General features: G+C 42.5%; 1 protein-coding gene across 16 annotated transcripts in view; it reads left to right on the top strand.

The window, feature by feature from the left end:
* LOC105472738 (TIAM Rac1 associated GEF 1) overlaps positions 1 to 22,641 on the top strand; it is a 443,930-nt gene that overhangs the window by 377,018 nt on the left and 44,271 nt on the right. For all 16 annotated transcript variants that reach the window (XM_071095586.1, XM_071095584.1, XM_071095597.1 and 13 more), the window contains 2 exons: positions 3,108 to 3,332; positions 19,999 to 20,102. In XM_071095586.1, the coding sequence (XP_070951687.1) occupies positions 3,108 to 3,332; positions 19,999 to 20,102 (329 nt within the window). The remainder of the gene's footprint in view (positions 1 to 3,107; positions 3,333 to 19,998; positions 20,103 to 22,641) is intronic.

The following is a 22,641-nucleotide window of genomic DNA, read 5'->3' as shown; positions in this document are numbered from 1 at the left end:
TGTGTCATTAACATGGCCTTTTTATAATAACACCAGTCATTGGATTTAGGACCTACTCTAAATCATTATGAGTTGATTGTAACTTTCATGTATATTATATAATTATAATGATTATAATTATTATATAATTATAACGATACTATATATAATTATAATGATTATAATTATTATATAATTATTATCTTGATATATGATATATATCAAAAATATGATATATGACATTAACTTATATAAATATATAATATATAATAATCATTAACATAATTATACTATATTATATAATTATATAACAATTATATATAGTATAATTGTTTATGTAATTGTTATATAATTATGATGTGTAATTATTATATAATTACAATGATTATATTATTATAATTTCGTCTGTAATATCTATCTATCCCTATTTCCAAAGAAGGTTGTATTCTGACATTCTAGGTGGACATGAATGTGGGGGCACACTCTGTTGGACCCACTATACTCACTGTAAATAAATGGGACAGGTAGGTAGGGCTGGAAATCCACCTTTGTTTCTTCTTGCTATGGGATTTGTAGTTTCATCCAAGCAGTGGCAAAATAATACGTGTTGAATCTCAGAGATCAACACATCCAGGTCAACTGTGCTTAGATGTACTTATCTTGCATCTGTTGTGTTAACTACTGCTGAATGGAGCAGAAAAGGGAAATTGAGTGTTGGTCTTCGCCACCGCTTTTTTTTTGTCCTAGTTCAGCTGAGTTCTGGGTAGTTCATGGCTAGCTTTGCAAAGCTACCTGTGCAGGTTATATTGACCTGTCCTGTCAACACTGGAGAAGCGCAACCACAGACTTGGCTCTGCATGGAAAGGCAAAGATGTGACGAGTGGGAAGTAAAGTCAGAATAATGTATCTGCTGCTGACTGTCATGGAGGAGCATTTTCCTTCTTTTTCCTTCCATACTTTCTAGGCCATAGGCAGCCTGGGGCCAGAGTTTGACACAGTCACTGAGCTGTATCTCAGCAAAGAGCAGAGATGACAGGATTTCTTCCCCTTCAAGCCCAAAGACTGATTTTTATCTCTTTCAGCACAATGAGTGTGCCGGTTTGCGTGGCACGGGGGTGGGGAATCTGCCGCCCTGGTTTCAGTCACATCCTGTTTTAGTTCTTTGAATCTGAGAACCCTGGTGTTAAATGAAGATGAACTGTCATCTGTACCAACCGCCTTGCTCTGTCCTCAACAGATGCAGGAGTGATGTCCATTCTGTCCTTCTGGTCCACAAACACGATCCCAACACCCAGCGTGTCTAGAAAGATATTGCGGGTATTTTATGTTAAATTTAGCTGTGAATTGGCTGGGCACGGTGGCTCACACCTGTAATCCCAGCACTTTGGGAGGCCGAGGCGGGTGGATCGCCTGAGGTGAGGAGTTCCAGACCAGCCTGGCTAACATGGTGAAACCCTGTCTCTACTAAAAATACAAAAATTAGCTGGGCATGGTGGTGCGCACCTATAATCCTAGCTACACGGGAGGCTGAGGCAGGAGAATCACTCAAACTGGGGAGGCGGAGGTTGCAGTGAGCTGAGATCATGCCATTGAACTCCAGCCTGGGCAACAAGAGCAAAACTCCGTCTCAAAAACAAAACAGAACCAAAATTAGCCAGGCATGGTGGCACATGCCTGTAGTCCCACCTACTCAGAAGGATGAGACACTTGAACCCGGGAGACAGAGGTTGCAGTGAGCCAAGATCGTGCCACTGCACTCCAGCCTGGGCAACAGAGTAAGACTTCGTTTCAGAAAAATAAATAAATAAATAAAAATTTTAAAAAATTGTGGATCACCTGAGGTCAGCAGACCAGCCTGGCCAACATGGTGAAACCCTGTCCCTACTGAAAATACAAAAAATAGCCAGGCGTGGTGGTGAGTGCCTGTAATCCCAGCTACTCTGGACGCTGAGGCAGGAGAATCGCTTGAACCCGGGAGGCAGAGGTTGCAGTGAGCCAAGATTGCACCACTGCACTCCAGCCTGGGCAACAGAGTGAGACTCTGTCTCAAAAACAAACAAACAAACAAACAGATTTCAGATATTTTAGAAACCTGAATAAGGATGTCCAGGGCGTGTGACTCTGTGAAGCTGGGAAGTGAGAACTTCTTTGTAGGGTCATCTTCTGCAGAATCTGAGTGGCATGCTCGAGGACCTGGGAGGCTTCTCGTTCCTGCAATTTATCATTTGTCTTTGCCTGCCCCTCACTCACTCCGTTTTTCAAGTTGGTTTTTCCATATTGGTATATAAAATTAGAAATTGGGCTCCTTCTCTCTTCCTAGCTGAAAGGATTATTTTATTTTCTTTCATGTTCTTCCCAACCTCTCCCTTTCTCAGGCTGCTGGAATGTTCTTCCAGTGCCGGTTTGAACTGCACCTCGGTGTCTCAACTTCCTGTTCTTCTAGGTTGGGCTTGCTCATGGTCATTCCCTTGGGTCACAAACTTTGGCAGTTCCCCTAGCTGATCCTTTGGGGATCTGCTGAAAGAGATTCATCCCAAGGTTCTGATGTAGTTTGAAAACAAAACAAAAAAGGCCAAAAAGGATTGCATTGGGTTCTTGAAACTGTCATCTCTTAAGTGTATTTGGAATGAGACATCCTTACTTCTGTCCTCATAGCCAGAATGAACACCCTGCATTTTGGTTCCATGGAAATAATCAATAGGTATTAGCTGGCTGTGACTTGAGTGTGCACTGAGGCATGAACATGCACAAAACACAGATGGCAGTCATCAGAGAGCACTGTCATTCCACCCTCGCCCCACCCCAAAAGTGTAGGAAGATAGCCTGAATTAATTAACATTTGTGAGAAATTGGCAGATGCTTGGAACACTTAGATTAACGAAGGAGTAAGTTTGTTTGCTTGATGTCTGAAGGACCGGCTAGGCATGTTGTCACCTGCAAATCTAGAACCTTCAGAATCTGAGGCCCATGTCCTTTCCTCAGGATCACTTCTGAGCACCGCAGCCTGTCTGCAGCAGCACCTGGGGCTGTGAGACCCACAGCAGGTGTGCCCTGTATAGCGGAGCTCCTAAGCTGTCGTGTTCTGATTATGTGTGTGAAATTAAAAATTTTCCATCTTGCGTTGGCAGGTCTGAAAGCAGGAGATGAGATTCTTGAGATCAATAATCGTGCTGCTGACGCCCTGAACTCTTCTATGCTCAAAGATTTCCTCTCACAGCCCTCGCTGGGCCTCCTGGTGAGGACCTACCCCGAGCTGGAGGAAGGAGTGGAGCTGCTGGAAAGCCCTCCCCACCGAGTGGACGGCCCTGCGGACCTCGGCGAGAGCCCCCTCGCCTTTCTCACCAGCAACCCAGGTATGACTGTGCAGGGTGCTGGGGTTGAGTCTGAACTCCGTTCTGCCACGACCCGGGGGGTTTATCACGCAGCGTGTGTGTTTCAGTGAGTGCCTCTGTCTGGCAGGTGGTATAAAATGTGTACACAAGATGTGCTGGTGACTGGCCCTGCATTTCCTGTTGAAATTTCAAAGGCAGAGGGATCTTTATTTTCTCATAGACCTGTTTTGCTACAAATCCACCTGTCACCCATGGGCAGCTTTATAGTGCTTCTACTGTTTCTCATTTTGGAGAAAGGTGAATGTTTAGAGGCCTTTGGCTGTGGATAGAGATACGGAGGCACAGAAGTGTTGGGAATTGGGCCACGTGTGGTGGCTCGCACCTGTAATCCCAGCACTTGGGAGGCGGAAGTGGGAGGATAACTTGTGGTCAGGAGTTTGAGACCAGCCTGGGCAACATAACGAGACTCTATCTGTATGGGAAAAAAAAAAATGAGCTGGACACAGTGGAGAGCACCTGTAGTTCCAGCTCCTTGGGAGGCTGAGTCAGGAGGATTGCTTAAGCCCAGGAGTTTGAGGCTACAGTAAGCTGTGATTGCACCACTGCATTCCAGCCTGGGGGACAGAGGCCTGTCTCTTAAAGAAAAAAAAAAAAACAAGTGCTGGGAATCACATAAGATGCTGAGACTAAGTCCTACCTTCTCTGTCATCATCTTCCAAACCACCCAGCCCTGCTTTCCTACTGTCTGAGAGAAGGACGTGAGTTGAGATGCTGAGAGGCCCAGAGTGGAAATGTGTGCAGAGCTCTTGTTTGCTCTGTCTTTTGGACTTCTTTACCCTGAAGGCTGAACCTGAGCCCATCAGTGACTCCCCTGCCCTGCCCTTCCTTCCTCACCCCCTCCTTTTGGCAACCTGTGCTCATTCTACTAGAAGCAGTGTGAGTGCCACCTGCCTTTCGAAGTCTTCCTGTGACCCCACAGAGTTAGCTCTGTCCTCTGGGCCCCCACGACCCTGCACGTTTGACTTCCATGTGGGCTCTCATTAGATCATGCGATTCTTACTTGCTTGTGTCTCTCTTTTTGCCTAAATGTGTTTCCTGAGACTGGATTTATATTCCTCATTTTCGTCTTCCTGGCTCTTTACGTGTGGTTCACTACGTGGGTGGCCCCGTCTTGTTCAGCAAGAGAGTGAGTGGATGATGGAACAGATGAGCAGCATAGATTGCTATCGTTTATTTCCCCATGACTGGGTTCTAGGGTTTGGGTTGATTTAGTAAGTTGGGGTTTTGTCATTATTTTCTCTTTTCAAAGCTTGGGATACAAAAAAGAGGGTTCCGATTAAAATCTGAAATGGAAGCCTCTTGGGTCCTTGGATATTCTTGCCCTGCTATTGTTTTTCAAATCGTTTTCTGAAGCTCGGCTTGCTGAGGAAGCAGGAGCCCTCATTCTTTTGTTCATTGACTCCTTGGAATATTTTGACAAGTTGAAGCTTCAGAAAATTGATTGCCCTCAGTTACAGTTGACTTCCTTGACTCATTATGTTATTGTGGTCCCCACATTTCAATCACGTTTTGGAAAAGTGACTCCAGTGAGTTGTGTACCCTTAATAAAGGAGAATGAAGACCATAAAGGCTGTTGTTTCATGTGACCACAAGATGGCAGGCTCGACCCCATCAAACGGTTCACAGATACAGTTGTTTCTGGAATATGACTTTGAATGAGACATGTTATGTTAGATTAGATTATTTAAAGGATTTTATAAGCTTGCACACCTACGTGGTATAAGCAACAGTGTGTACTCAACTTTCTTTGGATATTTTTCTTCTGTCTGAGCCCTTCTTCTGCATTCCAGATATGGAAAAAAAAAAAAAAACAGGTTGGTAAACTACAACCCATAGGCTAAAAGCAGCCCACCACCTATTTTTGTAAATCAAGTTTTATTGGAACACAGTCATGCCATTTATTTACACCTTGTCTTTGGCTGCTTTCTCTCTGCAGTGGCAGAGTTGAGTAGTTAGTAGTTGTGACAAGGACTTAGAGTCTGCAGAGCCAAAACTATTTACTCTATGGCCCTTTACACATAAAACTTGCTGTCCCCTAATGTATAGTATGACTGAGATTGCTCACAATTTGTTTTTTTAAGGATAGCCACTGTTAATGTGTTGGTCTATTTCTTTCTAATTTTTTTTAAAAAAAATCTGTGTATGCATATGTATATGTACATGTGTTTGCTCAAAAATCTATTAAAATACATTTAATAGAGTTTAAAATGCATTGAACAAATCTTTACATGCATTTAAAAGATTTTTAAAATGCATTTTATATATATCTATTTCAGAAATATCTGCGTATTTCTCTGTATACAGTTGCTGTCTGGTCTTTTGTGTGGTGGAATTTTAAACAACTAGACTTTACACCTGACTACATGTTACCTCCTTCAGACCACTCACCTTTGGAGGCTGTGCACTAAATCCATGGACCCTGCCATTATTTTGAAACACATTAAAACTACAATTTTGGGATCATCTTTGGAAGGTTTATTATTATGTTTTTTTCAATTAAAAGGCCATAACTCGGAACTATTTTTTAAGTATTTATTTACTATGTGCCAGGCATGGAGCTGAAAGTATGATAATAAGTATGACTCAATTTTGTGCTCCAATTTATGTTTTAGTGTAGTTTTTTTGTTTTTTCATTGCTTTATCTTTTTTTTTTTTTTTTTTTTGGTAACGGAGTTTCGCTCTTGTTCCCACAGCTGGAGTGCAATGGCACCATCTTGGCTCACTGCAACCTCCGCCTCCTGGGTTCAAGCGATTCTCCTGCCTCAGCCTCTTGAGTAGCTGGGATTACAGGCACCTGCCACCTCGCCTGGCTAATTTTTGTATTTTTAGTAGAGACGGGGTTTCACCATGTTGGTTAGGCTGGTCTCGAACTCCTGACCTCAGGTGATCTGCCCGCCTCGGCCTCCCAAAGTGCTGGGATTACAGGCATGAGCCACTGCACCCGGCCACATTGCTTTATCTCTTGAAATCTTGCAATTTTACAATCATCAAAAATCCTTCAGGCTAGGCATTAGGATTATGGTTAGGGTAATCCCAGCCCTTTGGGAGGCCAGGGCAGGCAGATCACCTGAGGTCGGGAGCTCGAGACCAGCCTGACCAACATGGAGAAAATCCATCTCTACTAAAAATACAAAATTAGCCGGGCGTGGTGGCACATGCCTGTAATCTCAGCTACTAGGGAGGCTGAGGCAGTAGAATTGCTTGAACCCAGGAGGCAGAGGTTGCAGTGAGCCGAGATTGTGCCATTGCACTCCAGCCTGGGCAACAAGAGTGAAACTCTGTCTAAAAAAATAAAAAAATTCCTTCAAACAGAGTCTGCTTGGTCAATCAGACTGAGTCAAGAATAAAGCATGAAAGTAAAGCCACTGTATTGTTTGGTTTTTTATTTTATTATTTATTTTTGGTAAGATTTCTAAACTGGCTTCAAAATTAGTAAATTTCGGAAGAATTTCTGAATACTCTGGTCAAGTAGCAGCCCAATTGGACCTGCTGGCGGGGAGAAGGCGCTTCAGTTCCCCACCTGGGTCTCTGCCTATCTACCTTCTAATTGCTCCTGCTTTCTAGTCCCCACTTAACAATGGAAGATAAAAGTGGAGGCAAGTAAACAGGATAAAATAACTGAAAGACTGCTCCGTGATGGGGCAGAGATAAGCAGTATCAACAGACAGCTGCAGTTAAAACAGAAAACAACCAAGAAAATTTTGTACAATGGGCAGGCTGGACTACAGCCTTAGTCTAAATTTAGAAGTAACTAAAAATAGGAAACATCCTGAGTGGCAGGTTTGAGGTTTGATGGGAGTAAGTTAAGGTGGATGATTGGTGTCCTTGACAGAGAGCCTTGCTGAGTCTCAGGGACCCCGGGGTCCACGTGAGTGCTGGCTGCTGCCTGGCTGCTGGAGGCTGGTCCTGCAGAGCTCCACGGTCTCACAAACTCAAGTGTGCAGACTTGGCCAGGTCCTCCCCTAAGAACCCTGAGTGAGTATGGGATTAGCTTTCAAAGTTGTATTGTTTCTGAAATGCTTTCTCATAGAGAGGTTTGTTTCTTCTATGTGGAAGCATCACAGCCTAGTGGCTAAGAGTAGGGCCTGGGACCAAGTTCTTTGGAACTTAGTCCATTTCTTTGGAACTCAGTCATTGGCCGGGGGGACAGAGTCTCACTCTGTCACCCAGCCTGGAGTGCAGTGGCAGGATCTCGGCTCACTGCAACCTCTGCCTCCTGGGTTCAACTGATTCTCCTGCCTCAGCCTCCCAAATAGCCAGGATTATAGGCACCCACCACCACGCCCAGGTAAATTTTGTATTTTTAGTAGAGACCGGGTTTCACCATGTTGGCCAGGCTGGTCTCAAACTCCTGGCCTCAGGTGATCCACCCGCCTTACCCTCCGAAAGTACTGGGATTGTAGGCATGAGCCACTGTACCCGGCCAGAACTCTGTCCATTTCTGTGTTCATCAGCTTCATGACCTTAACCTGGTCATGTTTAATCCCTCCGTGCCTCAGTGTCCTCACCTATAAAATGGGGATAATGGCACCCTATCATCTCACTGGGCTATTGTGAGGACTAAATGACGCGTAAAAGTAAAGCGTTTAGAATATTACCCAGTAAGCGCTCAATAAATGTTCTGTATATGAAGCCATTTTCTTATGGGGCACATGAGGATTCCCTGGCCTATGACCAGAGATTGCTCTTTTTCAGTCTTCTCCCTGCCTTCTATGCTGCCTCAGTCTGCAACAGGTGAATTACCTGATAACTAAGTTTATGAATGACACCTTTTTATGTTTTCCTTTCTCAAGTAGAAAGAAATGAATTCTGAGGTTCCTGGGTCCTTTTTCAGAGCTCATGGAGTCATCTAGTCTGGGATGGGGTCTGCGTCTGTATTTGTTCTGGTGGTTGCTTCTAGCGTCCAGCCCTGCTTGGGAGCCACTGCCTTAGGTCACCAGCTCTTCCTGGTTATTGCTCCCCGCCCTTTTTCTTGTCTTGGTGGAATCATAAGATAATTGGAATTTTACAGTGACATGCAAACCTTCTCTAGTTTCTTGATTACATTTTGTGATCTGCTTCGCTGAGATTTTTTTGTAATGAAAATTTGTTAGGTGGTCCTGTAGTACATTCTCCATTCTCCCGTTCCTTGGTTTACGAGGGAAGCCTGCTGCATGGGTTGCCACGTTGGCTTAGAAAGCCAGGATCTGCATAAGGAGAGTCTATCCTGAGTGTTCTCTGTAAGACTCAGTTTCCTATCCTTGGCTGTTTGCCATCCCCGAGTTCTGGTTGCAGTCTTACTGGAGCTACTTTCATCTGTTTGGGTTTTTTTCAAAGCATTTGTTTTCGTACGTATTGGTAGGAAAAAAAGGGAAGGATGTCTAGGACAAAAAGATAGTTCCTTCAGTGGCTGTTTTTATAAAAAGATCTTAGCAGTGAAGGGGAAGCTAGAATAGGAAGTTGCAGAACTGTATTTGTGTGAGGTTTCAAAAAAGTCTCTCTTATGTTCTTGTGTGATTTATTTTGAATACTGATCTTATCTAGCAATATTAACAATCTAGGCAAGGTAATGCTTTGCTGTGGGGAGCTGTCCTGTGTGTTGATGTTAGACAGTACCCCTGCAAGCCACTACAAGACAATAGTATGCCACCTCCCCAAGTTGTGCCCATCAAACATATCTTCAGACATTGCCAAAAGGCCACTGGGCAGCAAAATCTCTCCCAGTTGAGAACTACTGGCCTAATTTATTAAAAGGTATAGCTCTATCACCCTGTTAGAAAAATGTTGCAGGGAACATCAGTATAGGAAAGTAAAGCAAATCTAGATGTAAAATAGTTTTTTAAAAAAGTTTTATAGGCCGGGCGCAGTGGCTGACACCTGTAATCCCAGCACTTTGGGAGGCTGAGGCAGGTGGGTCACCTAAGGTCAGGAGTTCTAGACCAGCCTGACCAATATGGTGGAACCCCATCTCTACTAAAAATACAAACATTAGCTGGGCGTGGTGGCACACGCCTGTAATCCCAACTACTTGGAGGCTGAGCCAGGAGACTCGCTTGAACCTGGAAGGTGGAGGTTGCTGTGAGCCGAGATTGCACCACTGCACTCTAGCCTGGGCGATGGAGGGAGACTCCATCTCAAGAAAAAAAAAAAAAAAAAAAAGTTTTATAAAGCATTTGAGAGAATTCCAACACAAATACCCTTTTATGGCCTTGTTTTTCCTTCTTATATCAAGGAGAAAGCAAAGAAAAAATAAATGCAATTATGTAAAAGTAATTATGCAAAACCCCAGCTTTTATGCAAATTATAAGAATCATAGTTCAAGTGACACCATTAGTGTCTTTCCGAAGTTTCAAACGCTTGTTTCTGTCTCTCTTTGGGTTCACGTTCACTTTATTTTTGTGGTACATGCAGCTCTGCAGTGATTGTCCCTAGAATTCCACTTGACCAGTTGGGGTGAAGCAGGTGCCTTTGGTTTACCTCAATGAGTAGCCCACAGGATTACATTAAAAGTGCCAGAGGCCAGGTGTTGGTTGTGGCTCACATCTGTAATCCCACCACTTTGGGAGGCTGAGGCGGGAGGATTACTTGAGCTCAGGAGTTTGAGACCAGCTTGGGCAACATAGTGAGACTTTGTCTCTACTAAAAATTTAAAAAATTAGCCAGGCGTGGTGGTGTGCACCTGTAGTCCCAGCTACTCAGGCAGCTGAGGAAGGAAGATCACTTGAGCACAAAAGGTTGAGGCTGCAGAGATCCTTGATCACACCACTGCACTCCAGCCTGTGAGACAAGGCAAGACGCTATCTCTAAAAGAGAAAGTAACAGGCTGGGCACGGTGGCTCACACCTGTAATCCCAGCACTTTGGGAGGCTGAGAGTGAATCACCTGAGGTCAGGAGTTCAAGACCAGCCTGGCCAACACAGCGAAACCCTCTCTCTACTAAAAGTACAAAAAATTAGCCAGGAGTGGTGGCAGGTTCCTGTAATCCCAGCTACTCAGGAGGCTGAGGTAGGAGAATCGCTTGAACCCGGGAGGCAGAAGTTGCAGTGAGCTGGGATGGCACCATTGCACTCTAGCCTGGGAGACAACAGCGAAACTCTGTCTCAAAAAAAAGGAAAAAAGTAACAACTTTAAAAATAATAAAAGTTCCAGCGTTCATACTGCTGCTTCTTGTTCAAAAAATGGCTATTCCTGCTACTGTGTTGGAGAAAGCCCAGTGCGTGTGGCTAACAGCAGGCCCATGGCATGTTAAAGGCAATTAGGGCCGGCGCTGGAGTTGGAGAGTCAGACCCTTTGATAAACCTCAGGCGTGTCTGTCTGATGCCAGGTGGAAGCCTGTGCTCTGCACTCCAGACCAATGTCCCTCCTGCAGGAAGTAGATTAAACAGCGTTTGTTGAACAGGAAAGGCCTCTGTGATAGCCGTGAAAGTCGAAGGCACCTTGCTTCAGAGCGAGGAATTGCCAAGCGCTGAGCACGGACAGCCGCTTGGTCTGCGTGGGCGGGACGTGCCTCTGTGCAGTACCCGTGAAGTGTGAGGTTCTATTTTGGTCTGATGTTCCATGGAGATGGCCTGGAGCTCGATTCTGAAAACCAAAGACAGTCAGGCGGCAGGGAGGGGCAGCAAAGGAAGAGGAACTGCACAGATTTCTCTTCCCACAAACAAATATGGTCCAGGGCTTCAGGTTCTCTGAAGTCTCACAGATACCCGGGCAGCACATGGTCCTCTGTTTGTTTGTCGATAACATTTGGAGCCATGCGCGCCTGGTAAACTGTCGGCCTGCTGTGCTTCTTGTCACACAGCACATGGCCTGCTTGGGTGGGCCCTGCTAGGGCCGGGGGCGGGGTAACTTCCAGTGAGATTTGACTGATGACACCGTCAAATCCTGCGTGTGAGAAAAACATGTTTCGGAGACTGAGATGCTCTATTTTGATATTTTTAAAGATTATTAATGTACTTTATATTTGACTTTCACAACAAGCTAACAGGATTAGTAAGTTTTTACGGATTTTTGAATTTCTCTCTATAGGAAACAAAGACTGAGATTTTGTGACATTTGATTAAAAAGAAGTTATTATTTGTCTACCAAGTTCAAGTTGTAACGTTCCTTTCTCTCTTTCTCTCTTTCTTTCTTTCTCTTTCTTTCTTTCTTTCTTTCTTTCTTTCTTTCTTTCTTTCTTTCTTTCTTTCTTTCTTTCTTTCTTTCTTTCTTTTTCTTTCTTTTTCTTTCTTTTTCTCTCTCTCTTTTCTCTCTCTCTTTATTTTGGTTTGTTTTTTAGCTTTGTTGGACGGGTGAGCATTTATGCTGATCTTATTATGGGTGCTTATATGGAATTCTTAAAATCTTATAACAGTAAAATGACTGAAACGCAAAATAAAATTATATCCTAACGGTTGAGTTCCAGCTAAATATCTTTATAGACAGTGTCTAAGCTTTCTTTTGCCCCCACCCCCGGTCGTTCTTTTTCCATCAGGGATTTAAACTCAGGCATTTAAAAGACTTTTTAAAAGTGTAGTGTTATAATTGTTTCTCTTTGTCAGTGTTTGAATTGGAGGATCTGCTTAAAACACAGTGTTAAGACATCTCACGAGGCCAGAATATTTTTTCTTCCTCCTTTAAGCTTAAGTCTCACATGGACTTGAACGAAGCCAAAGTAGATGTGTCTAATCTGGGTAAATGAAAGGTAAATCTCAACGTAAACTTACACTAATATGTTTGTACTTTCCCAAATCTCCTCGTTGTCTGTCCTGCTAATGGTGTGTGGGAGGTACTGATTGCAAACATTTTCACAGTAACAAAAATATTATTAATGGAAGTAACTTAAAAGGCAAAGCATTGATTTTACCTGTTCACAACAATGAATTTTATTTACAGCATTACCACAGTTTTTTTTTTTTTTCTTTCAAGTAGAATTGGGGTTTCACTCTGTCACCCAGGCTGGAGTGCAGTGTCACAATCATGGTTCACTGCAGCCTTGAACTCCTGGACTCAAGCGATCCTACTTCTCTAGCCTTTCAGGAGTTTGGGATTACAGTTGGGAGCCACTGCGCCCGGCCCTGTGGGGGCTTTTGACTTGGCCTATGGACCCTGTCTGAGAGGGTCCACAGTCCTGCTCTGGGCTTCTTCATTCCCTGAGGCTTTGTCTCTCTAGATTGAGCCCTCTTCCCTCTCCCCTGCGCCCCTGCTGCATGCCTGGCCATGTGCTCGGTACCGAAATATGGACGGGCATTCTGCTTGCTCTGGCTGCTTCTTTGGCCACCGCCAAGCCTTATCTTCAGTCTTCTCTCACTGACTGGTAGCAGAGCTGTCGTGCATTGTTTCCTGGTAAGTAGGTGGGGACGGGAATGTCCAGAACAAAGAAGATAATTCCTTCAATTTCTATCATTAGGGGAAAGCCTCTTGCCTACTACTGTTGTGAGTAGTACAGAGGAAGCTAGAATAGGAAGTGGCTAAATTCTGTTTGTATGGGATTTAAAAAAAAAAAAAAAAAAAAACTTGACAATGGTGTTGTCTACACTTCTTAAGCTGGGAGTGTTTAGAGAAGGCCCTAAAGTATGGGAGTCAGAACAATGGCCTTTCCCACTTGAATTCCCTCTTCCTGCCATGCTAGTGTCTCTCCTCAGCTTCCTTGAGGTGTACCACTGTCAACTCCTGCGTTTCTGGCTTTCTTGTATCATGAAATTCTCCCTAATCACTTACTGGTTATCTCCTACCACGCAACAAACTTACTCACTGTTCTGTGGCTCAGCAGTTTGGGCTGGGCTCAGCTGGTTGGTTGTTCTGCTGATCTTCCCTGGAGTCACTCATGTGGCTCTGTGATCCAGTGGCTTGACTGGGGCTGGAGGGTTTAAGATGGCCTAACTCACTCCCACGTGTGGTGACTAGACAGCTGGGCCTCCTTTGCTTGGGGTCTCTCATTGGAGGCTAGCTTGAGATTTCTTTGTATGGTGGGCTCAGAGTTACCAGCAGGGCAAGATCAGAGACTGCAAAGTCACTTGAGGCCTTGGCTCATAATTAACATATTATCTCTTAAGTTGCATTCTGTTGGTCAAAGCAAATCACAACACCAGCCCAAATTCATGGAATGGCAAAATAGACACAAAAGCCTGTGCTTAAAGAGATGAAATAAATAATCACTGTCATCTTTGCAAATGATCTGCTGCAAACTGCATTGCCTATTTTAATTCATTTTATTCAGTTAAGGGTAGTAAACATGACATACGGGGCTAAAAAAAAATATGCTTTAGAATCAGATACACCTCCAGTTACTGATTTGTAGGAGTTCTTTTATATTTTAGATGTTAATATTTTGCTAGTTATATGTATTGAAGATAACTTTTTTAGTCTGTAACATGTCTTCTTGTATTTATGGTGCCTTTTTACAAACAAAAGTGTTTAATTTCAGCAAAATCTGAATTTTCAATCTTACATGGTTTGTACTCTTTATATCTTGTTTAAGAAATCTCTCTCTCTCCTGAAGTAATAAACACTGTCTTCTATATTTTCTTCTAAAAGATTTACAGTTTGGGCTATTCACATACTGATTTATATCTCGGGTACTGATTTTTGTCAATGGTGTGAGTTGGGATCCAATGTTATGTTTCTTCATATGGCTACTGTCCTGGCATCATTTATCAAATATTCTATTCCTTTCTCACTGGTCTGCAATGGCACAACTGCTGTATTTCACATTTCCATATACAGATGGCCCCCACTTTTTTTTGTTTGTTTGTTTTTGAGATGGCATTTCACTCTGCTGCCCAGGCTGGAGTGCAGTGGCACAGTCTCAGTTCACTGTAACCTCCGTCTCCTGGGTTCAAGTGATTCTCCTGCCTCAGCCTCCTGAGTGGCTGGGATTATAGGTGTGTGCTACTACACCTGGCTAATTTTTGTATTTTTATTGGAGATGGGGTTTCACCATGTTGGTCAGGCTGGTCTCGAACTCCTGACCTCACGATCCGCCTGCCTCGGCCTCTCAAAGTGCTGGGATTACAGGTGTGAACCACCACGCCTGGCCAGATGGTCTCCAATGTATGATGATTTGACTTAATGATTTTTTGACTTTGTGATGGGTTTATTGGGGCATAACCCCATCATAAGTTGAGGAACATCTGCATGGGATAGAGGCCCTGTTTCTGAGCTCTCTGTTCTGTTAGCTTGTTCTGCACTGCTTTAGATTACTGTAATTTTATAATATGTTTTGAGATCTGGTAGGTAAAATCCCCTAATCTTGTTTTTCTTTTTTAAAACTGTCTTTAGTGTTATTGGCCTTTCTTTCTTTCATAAAATATTTAGTTCCAAGAAAAATGTTGCCATTGTGGTCTGCATCCATACAGATTCTTTGGTATTGCTTAAAACTTATACTGTGGCCTGATATGTGGCCAATTTGCATAAATTGCTAATTTTTATGGAAAATGTATATTCACCAATTTCTTGGGTATAGGTTTGAAACGCATTCATGGATCAAGCTGTATAATTACTGATGTTTACGTATTCAGTATCCTGACTAATCGATTGTATCTGACATTTTTGAAACTTTCTTTATGTTTGCCTAATATAGTTTTCCAACCTTTTAATCTTCTGTGTCTTTTATGTTTAAGTCTATCACTTCCATACAGCATGCAGCTGGGGCTTTGTTTTGCACTGTTTTTTTCTATAATCTAAACATGAAATTTAAGTATTATGTTAGGCTGTCTTACATTTATTTAGAATATCTACATATTTTTATTTGTTTCTATTATCTTGTTTTGCTCAATTTGTCTCGCTTGTTTCTCTTTTCCTTTCCTGTCCTCTTCCAGGTTGCATTGATAAATTCTGCTTTCTCCTTTCAACCTATATAATCTATTTCTGTTCTTTTAGTGGTTGATCTTAAAATTTTAACATGATTATTAACAGAAACCAAAGTTAGTGTTTCTAGTTCCCTCTTGCATAAAATTATGAAATGGCTTTAAATATAATCATTTCCACCATTGTTTTAGTTGCAGTTTGTATTTTTTTTTTGCCCCCAAGTACCTTTTTTGGGGAGTTGGGGGGGAGTTGTCGTATATACTAAGACTTATCTGTGTGTGTATCAGCTGTTTATCATTTTCACTCGTGTACCAGATCTTTCTTTCCTCACCTGAAAGTACATCCTTTAGAGAACTTTTTCAGTGAGATTCTGTTCTTGGTAAACTTTCTCATTCTTTGTTTCTCAAAAGTCTTTATTTATTTATTTTTTTTTTTGAGACGGAGTCTCACGCTGTTGCCCAGGCTGGAGTGCAGTGGCGTGATCTCGGCTCACTGCAAGCTCCGCCTCCCGGGTTCCTGCCATTCTCCTGCCTCAGCCTCCTGAGTAGCTGGGACTACAGGCGCCCGCCACCGCGCCTGGCTCTTTTTTTTGTATTTTTAGTAGAGACGGGGTTTCACTGTGGTCTCGATCTCCTGACCTTGTGATCCGCCCGCCTCGGCCTCCCAAAAGTCTTTATTAAAGTGTCTTTCTTGGGTAATATTTTAGCTGAAAATGCAATTCCATTTTGATAGTTTTAACATTTGAAGATTTCTTTAGGAGCTCTAGTAAGGTAATGTCTTCGGATAGATGTTCTAGTCTTTTCTGATTTCATCAATTTACGTCTCATCTATTGAGTATTTCCTTTCATTGGTTATAGTTTCTATTTCTAAAATTTCTATTAATTTACTTGGTGTTTTTTGAAATTATCTCTTTCTTCTTCTGTTCTATTATTATTATTTTTGAGATGGAGTCTCACTCTGTCTCCCAGGCTGGAGTGCAGTGGTGCAGTCTTGACTCACTGTAACCTCTGCCTTCCAGGTTCAAGCGATTCTCCTGCCTCAGCCTCCCAAGTAGCTGGGATTACAGGCACGTGCCACCACCCCCGGCTAATTTTTGTATTTTTAGTAGAGACGACATTTTCACCGTGTTGGCCAGACTGGTCTTGAACTCCTGACCTCAGATGATCCGCCTGCCTCAGCCTCCCAAAAGTGCTGGGATTACAGGCATGAGCCACCGTGTCCGGCCCCCTTTCTTCTTCTTTTGAAAAAGTATTTTAAGCATACTTATTTGATATTCTACATCTGATCATTGCGGTATCATTCCTTGGGGGTCTGATTTTGTCCGTTACTGTGTCTGTTGCTTCTTGCTCGTAGTGATGCGTTGCCTGTTGTGTTTTATAATATGGGATTATGGGTCCTTGTTTGACCAAGCTCTATCTCTGGGTATTATGATATCATCATTAAGGGTGAAATCTTCCAGAGTAGATTTGTTTTTGCTCCTACCAGATGCCTTGGAATGCAAACACATGAAGTCAGTCCTATGACTAGAATCTCAGGGAACAGGCCAAGCCCTGTGGCTCATGCCTGTAATCCCAGCACTTTGGGAGGCTGAGGCGGGCAGATCACCTGAGGTCAGGAGTTCAAGACCAGCCTGGCAAATATGGCAAAACCCCATTTCTACTAAATATACAAAAATTAGCCAACATGGTGATGGGCATCTGTAATCCCAGCTACTCAGGAGGCTGAGGCGGGAGAATCACTTGAACCCAGAGGGCGGAGGTTGCAGTGAACTGAGATCACACCACTGCACTCCAGCCTGGGTGACAGAGTGAGAATCCGTCTCCCAAAAAAAAAAAAAAAATCTCAGGGAAGAAACCTGCTGTGTTCCCTTTCCACTCTCCTACCCCAAAGTATAGGCAGAATTTCTTTTTCCATCTCTTTTTCTTTTACCAGTGAGCACTTTTTTCTTGTAGTCTATGTCTTTTTAGACGGAGAGGTGTCGCCCCTCAGGGGAACCATATGAATGTGGGAAATTCACTTCTAACTCCCGAAGTTATATTGACCCAAGCCCTGTTTTCTGTATCATGTATCATGGGCTTACAGTTAAAACCAAAGGCTCCAGGGCAGTGGTCTCAAACTGGGTGGTGCTGCTGTTGGGAAATGTGTGGGTGCATTTTTGATTGTCACAGTGGCAGTCAAGTCCTAATCGTTTGGTACTCAGAAGCCAAGGAGCCTAGTGCCAAGTGTCCCTACCAAGTGCACAATTCTATCCCAAAAGAGTTGTCACCCTGCTAACACTAACAGGTTCTCACACCCTTTGGGAAACACTGCTTTAGGACTTGGGGATTGATGGATATACTTAGGCTGCCATAGCATGGACACTACCCTCCTTCCTTTATCAACTTTATCTTTTTCATTTGGGCTTTGGAGAGTTTTTGGAGCTCAGCTTTGTTTAAAAAAGATATTTGTTTTACTTTATTTAGCATTTCTAAGTGTTTTGTAGAAGTAGATTTATTTGTTTGCTCTTCAGGAAACCTGGCTCTCAGTATTATTAAAAATGAAAATCCAACCAGGCACTGTAGCTTATGCCTGTAATCCCAGCACTTTGGGAGGCCGAGGTGGGCGGATTCAGGAGTTCAAGACCAGCCTTACCAACATGGTGAAACCCTGTCTCTACTAAAAATACAAAAGTTAGCTGGACATGGTGGTGGGCGCCTGTAATCCCAGCTACTCGGGAGGCTGAGGCAAGAGAATCACTTGAACCCAGGACGCAGAGGTTGAAGTGAGCTGAGATTGCACCACTGCACTCCAGCCTGAGTGACAAGAGTGAAACTCCGTCTCAAAACCAAAACCAAAACCAAAAACAAAGGAAAATCCTTTTATTTCCTTTCCCACTATTTAATGAGCATCAGCTGTCCTAGGCATTGTGAGCAATGGGATGTGCAGTGTTGCAGCATTTCTCTGCACAGTCTATGGGTTGTTCAACTCCAGGAGGTTGTGATTCTGCAGACCACAGTGTGAAGGGGGCCCCTGTCCATTGTGCCTCCTGGCTGCTGTGGACATCGCACTGAGGATGCTGTCGTTCCTGTGATCAGAGCACTCAGTGCTGTTGCCATTGTGTTCCCAGACGAGCTGGTCAGCTGTTCCAGATCAGGGATGAATACTTGTACCTAGGTCATTGCCCCTGTGCAAAATATTCAAGCACTTTTGTTTGGCAATAACAGTTGACATAGATGATATCTGCCAAGTTAACTGAGCTTCCTTCTTTGACCACTACCACCTTAAGAGCAAGTAATGAGTGATCGAATAATGAAAAGAAACACAAGAAAATCCAAGAGCCAGAGCCAAAAGGTGGGGAAACAGACAGAAACCTCTAAGCCATTCAGGGTACACTCACTTAGTTGGTGCTTCATTCCAGAGAAGAAAGGGACAGTAGGAGGCAGCATGGGTGCCAGGTTTGCTCAGAGGCCCACTTCCTCCCTAACTTTCCTGGCCATTGTGGACCTGAATAGAAAGTGTTGCCAAGCAGCTTATGGCTGTAATGGTGTCATTGGAGCAAGGCAGCCACTTTGCAGACTGAATCTTTCATCTAAAGCATCAGAGGCTCCTTCTGCTCCCATTTCTTCTCTTTCCTTCTCTCTTGTCTGGTTATATTGATAGTGCTCTAGTCCATGATCCAGTGCCTCATATTGTAGGACAGTGGTACTCAAACTACTGTCTTCTTAGCTGCAACTAGAGAAAGTTTTTGATGTTCTAGAGTTTTTCTATTCCAAGTGTGGCCCATGGACCTGCAGTTTTGATTAGTATCATTCGGAGCTGGTAAGACATGCAGAATCTTAGGCCCAACCCCATGCCTACTGAATGGGAATCTGCATTTAACATATTCCCCTGGGGATCCAGATGTTCCGTCAGTTTGAGAAACACCCCAGGGGAAAGTGATCCTCACATTCTCTTCTCAATGTGGAGAACCACTGTAGAGAACCACTGTGGTAGGCACTCAGTAAATAGCAAAGGAGGAAAGTTGCTTGCACTTTCGCACAGAATATCATGGGAAGAGCAGGTACTATAAGATGTTTATAGTTTGCCAGACTTGGCAAAAACAGATGTTGCAGGATTTTTCAGGTAATGGATGTGGGACAGTCATTTTTTTGGTTGTACTGTTCTCAGTATGGCTTATTTATTTTAGTAATTAATGAATTAATTAATCAATTTGCTACTTGTAAAATCAACAAAACCAGTTAATTTTTTAGTATATTATATATGTATTCTTTTATTATAAACTATTATTGTCTTAGCTTAGGCTGCTATAACAAAATACCGTAAATTGAGTGGCTTAAGCAACAGTCATTTATTGCTTATGGTTTTAGAACCTGGGATTCCCCATCATCTGGGTACTAACCAATTCAGTTGCCTGATGAGGGCTCTTTTCCTGGCTTACAGACAGCTGCCTTCTTACTGTGTCATCACATGGTGGAGAGAGAACGAACTCTGGTTTCTCTCTCTTCTTACAAGGACACTAATCTCATCCATGGGGACCTCACCCTTATGACCTCATCTAAACTTAATTATTTCCCAGACATCCCTCTTCTAACTACTATTACAATGGGGGTAGGTCTTCCACATAAAAATTTATATGGGGGGAGACAAAGACATTCAATCCACAATTATTATTTATTATGAAAAATATAAAGTAATAATACTAGTTCTAACAGTAACAACTATCATTTGAATTTGATTGAGCCAAGGTGATGGAGCTTGTACTTGGAGGGTCTTACAGTATGTGTACACGTCATGAGCGGGATTCCTTGTCCCCCTCACACAGGGTTGGCTTTTAAGCAATTACTATCCATGTTGACCCACATTTTCTTCTGATTTCATGTGACAGGGCACAGCCTCTGCAGTGAGCAGGGCAGCAGTGCTGAGACCGCTCCAGAGGAGACCGAGGGGCCAGACTTGGAATCCTCAGATGAGACTGATCATAGCAGCAAGGTGAGAGATTTTCATTTTCACATCCCATGCCTTGAACCACTGAAGAATCACAGCTGACAACGTCACCTACGCAGCTGTAGGTGGTTACCAGGCCTCTCCATGGATGAAGTGTTTTTACTTCGGAGATGTTGCTGAATAGCAGGATATGAAATCCAAATTACAGCCTTGGTAACAAACCTGTATGTGAGAATATAGGGCAGAAATTACTCGTAATGAAATAAAATCCCTTTTCTTTAATTTCTGCCGCTGCTGGAGCTCCCAGTGAATGCCATAATTTTATGCCATTTCCTTATTACATCTTCATTTGTGTAGGATGAAACAGCATCCAAAGTATGTGAGATTCAGTCAGCTATGCTTTCTTGCTACTTAGGGTTTCTGTAATGAACTCCTTTTGAATCACCTGCATTCAGCTCTTGTTAAAAGTGAGCAACTTTTATGTTAAAGGGAAAGAAACCGTATTTTCAAATTAATCCAAATACACTTTCCCTTAGTTGAACATAGTAAGAAGGTTCTTCTTCTGACTCTTTGGTGCAAGACACTGAAATCGTTGCCCGTAATTTATCCTGCGTCTATTCCACTTCATAAAGTGCTCCATGGGTCAGCAGCCTCTTTTCACCGCAGTCTTCACAACACAACCCAACTTAAAATCTCTGTGTTACCTGAATCCAAAGACATGCCCCCTCCCCCCCAAAAAGCAATTGCATGTGATTATGGTTCTATACTTATCTTTTTCTATAATGTTGTTGAGATATTTACATTCCTCTGCGATCTCAATTTTTTGCTTGACACTTACTAGTCACTTAACCTAAGCAAATCATGTAACTTTATACCTTTGTTTTCTTATCTGCAAATTTAGGGTGATTCTTGCCTTTGCTTGGAGATTGGATTTTTGGGTGGGTCAAATAATGTGAGAAAGCACATTGATAACTGAAAAATGCTTTTCAAACATAAACTATTATTTTGAAAACCTACATTTGTACATTTCCTGTTTTGATTCCCTCTGTATGTGTATATTCTGTAGGACTTTCTTGTGTGCACATATTTGATTCTTCAGTGTCTTTTATCCATATTTGTTTCTCTTTCCTGACTGTAGGATCTTCATTCTCAGTGTCTTTTTAAGTTGGGCACAATATAAAAGCAACATTATTTGAAAGCAACATTAATATTTATAGACTGAAAGGCATTATGTTGTTGGTTGTTAATTAAAAAGCAGATCATTGGAAATGCAGGTGTTTCCTTTTAAGGCAAATTTTAAAAACCAACTGCTTAAAGTTACTTTTTATTTAGGTGATCCTTACATTTCTTTTACCCACTTACTTTTGTGGGATCGGTCAGTTGTCCTCAGGAGAAACAGATATTTCTATACTGATGTAAGACAATTTGAAGGGTATCTATTAAGTTACTATATTATGGGAACTAAAAATATTAATTTTCAATTTCTAACTGGATTTAGGCAAACAGCAATTTTTCCTGTATCTAAAACATTTATTTCTGAACACTTAAAAAGTATTGGATCCAAAATGATTGGATCCTTTTTACTTTACCGTAATAGTCAGTGTTCTCATCTCCTTGTGGATTTTGAGAGAGATCGTTTCCGTGTTAAATATATGTGAGTCATGAGGTCATACACAGAGTCCTGTATAATGTGAGAGTCTGGTGTGGAGGGGACGGAAGAGGCTCCAGGGCTTTGCTGACTGGTCCCATGTGTCACTCTAACTCCACGGTTCTTTTTCCAGAGAACAAGGCTCATGAACTTATCTGGAACACAAAGGGTCAAATACAGAAATAGATGGTGCTGTTCGAAGATTTTCTTGTAGAAATTCTTAGTGGGCTTTCTAAAAAGGGACAGAATTTTCTCAAAATTATTGACAAGCTACTCGGGAGGCTGAGGCAGGAGAATTGCTTGAACCTGGGAGACGGAGGTTGCAGTGAGCCGAGATTGCGCCACTGCACTCCAGCCTGGGAGACAGAGTGGGACTCCATCTCAAAAAAAAAAAAAAAAAAAAAAAAAATTAAGAGGTTTGGGTGGTGATTTGAATATTTTTGAAGATCATGCAGTAGACTGCATTCAAGCCATAAGCTGGTATTTCATTCTGCTAGGTTGGATATGGGGAGCACTGTGTGTCCGAAATACTTCCTAGTTTTGCTTTGATTCAGACTTCATCTTCTTTATTTGAAAGTTTGTTATGCAACCCAAATTAGTTAGCTAAAATAACCTTTGGTCAATTAAATTTCTCACTTAAGATATTTGAACACAAAAAGCTTAAATGAGCAGTTCTTGGTGACTGGGTTCTACTGTGTGTTAGTAATAATAAATGAGAAGTAATACTTATTTAAGGCTTGTATATGTTAAGTACTGTTCTATATAAATTCATCTTAGCCTTATAACACCCTTGAGAGAGATACTATTATTTGCCCTATTTTATAGATGACGGCACTAGAACAGAGAGGTTAAGCGACTTGCTGAAGGTCACACAGCTCTGTAATGACAAAACCAGGATGCAAGCCCAGTTTGCTCCAGGTCTTGTGTTGTTAATGG

The sequence above is a fragment of the Macaca nemestrina genome, chromosome 4 (assembly GCF_043159975.1).
Source record: "Macaca nemestrina isolate mMacNem1 chromosome 4, mMacNem.hap1, whole genome shotgun sequence".
NCBI classification, from domain to species: domain Eukaryota; kingdom Metazoa; phylum Chordata; class Mammalia; order Primates; family Cercopithecidae; genus Macaca; species Macaca nemestrina.
This window is presented reverse-complemented; position numbering and strand designations above follow the sequence as displayed.